The sequence below is a fragment of the Rhincodon typus genome, unplaced genomic scaffold (assembly GCF_021869965.1).
Source record: "Rhincodon typus isolate 14 unplaced genomic scaffold, sRhiTyp1.1 hic_rhity00012278, whole genome shotgun sequence".
Lineage (NCBI taxonomy): Eukaryota > Metazoa > Chordata > Chondrichthyes > Orectolobiformes > Rhincodontidae > Rhincodon > Rhincodon typus.
In genome coordinates, this window is record NW_025977916.1 from 1 (window position 1) to 6,739 (window position 6,739).

Consider the following 6,739-nt stretch of genomic DNA (forward strand, 5'->3'; position numbering starts at 1 on the left):
GTGATGCTCCTTGGCCTGCTGTGTTCATCCAGCTCTACACCTTGTTATCTCAGATTCTCCAGCATCTGCAGTTCCTACTATCTCCTATGCACTGTGTATTGTGCTTCCTGAACATGTAGAATGACGATACATCCAGATGTTAAACTTGACAGTGGGTCCATTCGTATCATCATTACCATGCTCGACTTCTTTATAAGGCACGAATTGAGACTTGATGCTACATCCACAGTTGCTTTGTCATTGTCTGGATCACTTTCACAGAAAATTTCACAGTTTTGAAGTATGTGGTGTCATTGGATAATTCAAGGGCTAGCTCCTCCACCTTTCTGATGATGTTTGCTTCGTCAAGGCTTCCAATGGTCCTTGTGCAAGGTGTTCATCCACCCAAAGTGATTGGATCTTCAGCTAATTTTAACCAACACTTAGTATTGATCAATAATTGGTAACATATACGACTATTGTTACGGAAACAGGTTTTGATAGCTGACTCAACGGGAGGGCATGTCGTATTAATGCTCATATGAGATAACATTAGAAATAAAATTCAGTGTTTACTGCTGTGATTCCATTAAAATAACAAAGTTACGTTTCCCAAGTTGCAAGTAAAGGGAATGTGGATATATCATTAAGACCATATACAAGGTCCCAAGTTTTGTTCTGCTCTGTGGTGAAATAACCACTGCAGTAATTGGGTTCACTTTCTTTTGGGCAAGTGACGTTTGGTAATGTTGAGCTAATTCTGCTGAAAATTGGGCATTGGGTTTGGCTGGAATCGACTTGTCTAGCTTCCCACATAAACAGCAGTTACTTTGGATAATGCCAAGGTCCCATGGACCAAAAGTCGCATGAATGTTTGGAATGGACAAATTGTGAGTTTCTATACCCTACACGTTACATAGTCGCTTATACAGCACAGGTTAAATGCAGCCAAGTTCCCCATATTCTGCTCTATTGTTTTCCCAATGACTTTATCAATGTAACCTCCTTCATTACCTGAGCTTTTCTTCAATTTTAAAGAAAGGTAAACAAGTTCCTTGGTGGCTTAACTAATTTATGATGTGTTTTGATGCTACAGATGAATCCACAGGACAGTGCTCCCTGAGAATATTCCTCCCTAATGGAAAAAAACAGCTCACTCAACCATCCCGATATTTTTATGCATTGATTATGCTTGTGAAATTGTGTGGTGCCAACATTTGACACCAGGGGTTGGTTAAGGCTCCAGTGTAGTGAGGTAGTGAGAAGTGACATGATGGGGGGAATAGCAGAAATCTTCCAACTTAGGATCCTCAGCCGATTTGTCCCCACCTCTATTTTGAAACTGGGTCATCCTTAACTGTACGGGGTGTGCTAGTTGGATTGTTGGCAAAGATTTTGAGGATATCCTTGTGTTGATTATAAGAGATGTGTTTATGAATGTGTGTGACAGCGTCTGTGAGAGTGAGAGTAAGAGTGTGTGTGTGTGTGTGTGTGTGTGTGTGTGTATGAGAGAGACAGGACCCTTATTTCCAAGGGAAAGACCGTAGATCGCCTTCTAAGATTGGCATCAATCATTAATCAGTATTCATGGGCTTGTTGAAGCAGTTGGACTTTGCCACAGCTCAAGTGAGAGCTAATTTGCGTGAGTTGGGAAATTCAACCCAGGACGTTTTGGGGGTTTATGGGTCAAGTTTAATTTAGTATGAACATTAATTGACTGCAGAGAACAGTAATCTGACCCGCATGAGCAAGATTTGAAACCCTGTCCTGATGTTTTTGATGCTGTTACTCATTCCAATGGATGAATGATCATGTTACTGGTATTGGGAGCAACGTGACTTCTTGATGAAGTTTCTAGTTGCTTGTTTCTAATTCTTTATCAGTTCATCTAAATGGTTGAAAATGACATGATAAATAGAGTGTGAAATTAATGGAACAACTGTGTGTAATTTATTACAGCTACATGACTCACCTCATCGACACTGTCCCTATCTTGGTCTTTGGTTTTCAACTTTTTTTCCTTCTTGTCTTCATTCTTTTTGTCTTTTTCAGGTAAAATGTCATCTAACCAAGCAAGGTCATGTTGGGAGAAAACCAGGTCCAGCAACTTTCTCACTAGGATGAGTGCAAGGATCTTGCATGTTGATGGAAATAAGTACAAGACGTGGCAGGTCAGCATTTGTGAAAAAGTGTTGTAAACTGCTGAAGTAAATTGACACAGAATTCAATTGCTGCACTATAACAGTATTTACAAAGAATCGACTGTACTGGGCAGAAAGTCAGTAATTTTTCCCATTTTAGTGTTAAGTTTTAATTTCTAAGAACAAAGATACAATGGTGAGGTTTGACATAAAAAGGCAAAAAGAGAAAAGTTGATGATAAAAGACATGAGAATGGTGGCCATTTTGTTGACTGGCCTGCAAATTCTGATGACACTGGGTTAGGTTTAAATAAATGTTTCACGATCTCACAATCCAAAGCTGGAGTCCGTTCCTACTCTGTTGCATTCAAATAAGGTGAATCATGGACTGGATTTGAGGTCAGAATCAAACATCTACTTTGATGTGATTGGAGCTTTTAACAATTGATGGATGAGAACATTCTGACTATTTTTAGAATCTATTGGGGATATATAATCTGGATGACTATAAGCACATCTGAGTAAAATAAGTTGACTTCTTCATATATAATTTTAATTTTGGAATAGTTGTGATTTTGAACTAACACTTTGAATTTCAAGACTCATCTTTGTGCTTAAATCCCTCCATGGCCTTGCTCCTCCAGTCCAGTTCATCCAATTCTGGACCCCAGCATATTCCCAAAGTTCTTTGCCAAACTTTGACAACTGTGTGTTTTCAGTTCACTAGACCCTAAATGTTGGAGTTCCCATCCAAAACCACTCCATCTCTTCATCTTCCATTCCTTCTAAGACGCTTCTTAAATACTACTTAATTGACAACCTTTTGGTTACCTGCCTAATACCTTCAGCTGACTATCAATTGCTGTCTGAATAATACTTAATTAATGATGCTTTGTAAATATAAGTTGCTGTTGTTTGTTTGAAGCTTGCCTATGATACCATAGCAACATGTTGTAAAATACTGATGACTTCTTACCATGACAGGAAATATGATTGCTGCCACAGTGGACTTCAAGACCCAGAGAACAGCCAAACAGATGACTTGCACCATGGTGAATAAGTGGACCCGGCGGAGGGGCACATGGCGAAGATAGGTATAATCTGGCTGGTGTTTGGAGGGCATCAGAAATAATTTGCATCGATCCCAAAACTGGAGAAGGAAAATTTTGAAGAAGACCAAAGATTGAAGTCACAATAAAGGGTAATCCACTTTACATTGTTCATTTGAGGAATATTTGTTCAATTAGTTAAGTCATATCCTGCTCTTTTCTGAACATTTAGTGTCATCACCAATGTCAAACTTCCCTCTGTGCACATCGTAGTACTAGGTGCCAGCATGACTGAAGGTGGAGTCAGAATTTGGGTCACTACTGAGTGAGTATCAGCAGCAGTACAAATTACATTCCAAGCAAACTGCCAAGCCTAATGTTCAGCCTGAATAGGTTGTGCATTCTATTTAGGTTAAAGACATGATTATCAGTGTACAGATCTGACCTAACATGATCACTTATTCAAATAGAACTCTAATTTTGGACGAGTTCTTGTTTCAGGTTTGGAGCATCTATTAACTGATACATGCAATTCTATTGTGCAATTATACAACAGACATTAAAGTCCTAATTTGAGAATATTTTGGAGGTGAGCCATACTATCATTGGGACTTGAAGAAAGAGAGAAAATGAGACGGAGAAATGGCAATGTGTGAGAAACCTCGTTTATTGCGAAAGAGAACGACAGAGCTGGCAGTGAATGCACAGAAGCAGAGAATAAGAGAAAACTTACCTGTTCATGAGTGACACCAGGGGACATTAATTGTGAACTGAAAATTTCTGAGCCTATTTACCCTAAGTTATTTTTCCAGTTATGCTAATCTGATTGATGGGTTAATGCTTCTGGTGATTGTTCAAAGGCAATGAAAGAGAAGATATACTTTAATCTTAAGTCAGACCTACCTGAATGCCATTTAAAGAGGAGACACCCATATAAAGGAATACTCCATATAGCACTGCCATTGGAATGTACTGAGAATAAGCAAAATAAGTCATTAATATAGCATCAAAGTACATGTTGCTACTTAAACAGTTTAAGGCTCTCTAAAGTGGGAACAATGAGAGATTAAACAATTAAATCCTTAGAGTTCCCCTTCCCAATTGTGGCTTCCCAAATGTCTGCTGGCAAAAAATGATACTGCACCAATGTATACTCTGAATGTCTGATAACAAGCTGAGCTCGCATTAATAACGTGTCTTTTATAAACTCAAGATGACCTAAAGCAAGGTGCAGGGCTGGATGAACACAGCAGGCCAAGCAGCATCATTGGAGCAGAGAGGCTGACGTTTCGGGCCTAGACCCTTCATCAGAAAAGGGGGAGGGGAAGGGGGTTTTGAAATAAATAGGGAGAGAGTGGGAGGCGGATAGAAGAGGGATAGAGGAGAGGATAGTTGGAGAGGAAACAAACAGGTCGAAGAGGCGGGGATGGGGCCAGGAAAGGTGAGTGTAGGTAGGGAGTTAGGAAGGGGATAGGTCAGTCCAGGGAGGACGGACAGGTCATTACAAATGAAACAGCCTCCAAATATCATTAAAATCCATCTGTTTCACAATTACTGTTTAAGTCAATCTGCGATCCTTATCTGCTCTGGCCTACAAGAGACTTGAGACTTACAGTCACACATTTCTCAACTACTGACCTCAAAGGCCCTTCATTTGAAGGGCAATTAAGCTGGGAATCAAGTATGATTTTGACAACCATTCCCCACGAAATAAAGAAGAAAAAAAATAACAAAACTCTGCACAACTCATTCTGAGATAGTAAGAACTGCCGATGCTGGAGTCAGAGATAACACAGCACGGAGCTGGAGGAACACAGCAGGCCAGGCAGCATCAGAGGAGTAGGAAAGTAGATGTTTCGAGTCAGGACCTTTCTTCAGAAAATGAAGAAGGGTCCTGAACTGAAACGTCAACTTTCCTACTCCTCTGATGCTGCCTAGCCTGCTATGTTCCTCCAGCTCGACACTGTTATCTCTGCACAACTGATGTTGAGATAATCAAGAATAATGACTTCACAATGGGTCATCTGAGAAAGATGAAGCCACACAATTTGGTTCAGATGAAAACGAATCACTGAAGACTGAAATCATAACACTTAATGATAACAAGCACACCATGGCTGTACACAATTATATTAATGCCCAAAAAATTACTTGCCTTGATGATGGCAAAACAAAGAGATCAAGATGCTCTCAGTTGGCAAGTAATGTCCATCAGAAAACATAAGTATAATACTTGCAGCAAAGGCAAATTGAAGGAACTTGACTAAGTTGCACCATGCTGAAACAAAACCAAAACCCAGCCTTCAGAGGCTCCATGTCTTCAAAAACACATACCTGTGTTTTGGTAAAAATGAGTGTCTTAGGAAGTTGTCTGCATAGTCAACGTCCATGTCCATGCCCAGCACCTCCGATTGCAGACAATATGAGCTGACAATGTAACAAGTATATCAAAGGCTCCCATTGTTGGGCAGTTGGCTCAAATAATTATATCCTCACCTATTTTTTAAGAAAGGCTTATTACGTTTCAACAGGAAAACCTCCAACCCAGTATCAGATATTAATCAGATTACCTGAGTGGACAACGGCGTGGGACGGAAAAGAAAAGGCAATCGGTTTAATTACGACAGAGATGAAAAGACGGGGGAAGGGGATAAAGAAAGAGAAGAGGAAGGAAACCCGAGGCCTACAAGGCCCAAAGTTTCCAGAAAGGTAGAACCGAAAACAGGAAGAATGGTCGAGCTGGGCCAGATTATGGCTCGTCACCCGCGCAATACTCACAAAAGGAAGCTCATTTTCTTCTAATTTAAACCACTCAGAAAAAGAAGCGTCGGGTTAAATAATAATCCGGAAAGACATCACAGTCCCGGCTACTTTTCGGAGAAAAATTGTTGGAACCGACAACTACCGAACTGAAAAAAAACTTCACTCTCCTTCCCCAGACAGCGAAACCTCGCGAGGACGACCTCACCGCGACATCATGCAAATCAGGCTAAATGATTGACAGTGGAATCGACCAATCAACGTCAGGATCACTGCCCCCTAACGGCCGGTGTGTTCTATAAACCAATGATCGGTGACAAAGGGCGGGACGACCGTTAGAAAAAACCACCCCCCATGCCGTTAACAGAAAACTCAGTTCTATTCATCTGCACGATCTTGATTTCAAACTCAGTAAGGCAAGAAATGTATTTTCATTCATATGACAAAAGAAACCGTGAAATTTAATTGACGTGCGGAGGAGCGAATGGCGGGCCGAGGTCTCGGTTGCTGTAACCAATCGGCATGGGCTGCTGCAGTTTTTTAAATAAATGGTTGGCAACAAACCAATTTTTCCTAAAAAAAAAGTCAAGACGACCACCGTCCTTGTTTGTTTCTTTTTGTCTATCGTTCACTGGGTGGGTATGAATGATTCTCTGGAAAGTTGTAAATGTTCATGAAGGCGAGGGGGGAGGGGTTTGACGGCACAATTCCGTTTGTTTCCGGCGGATGACGTTAGTAGGCGCTGTCGTGCTGTTGAGGCGAGTCGCAGGTAAAGAAAGAGAGGGAGAGAAAAGGATCGCTTCAGTTCTGA

The 6,739-nt window shown here is 40.8% G+C and overlaps 1 protein-coding gene across 1 annotated transcript; it reads right to left on the reverse strand.

Annotated features, from left to right (window-relative positions):
* Positions 1 to 1,951: 1,951 nt before the first annotated feature.
* LOC125482554 (electrogenic sodium bicarbonate cotransporter 4-like) lies at positions 1,952 to 4,212 on the reverse strand (the record flags this gene model as incomplete). The annotated part of the gene is made up of 3 exons (XM_048594648.1): positions 1,952 to 2,113; positions 3,096 to 3,269; positions 4,072 to 4,212. Coding segments are annotated over 3 exons (477 nt in total), but the record flags the coding sequence as incomplete, so codon positions are not given.
* Positions 4,213 to 6,739: the final 2,527 nt, after the last annotated feature.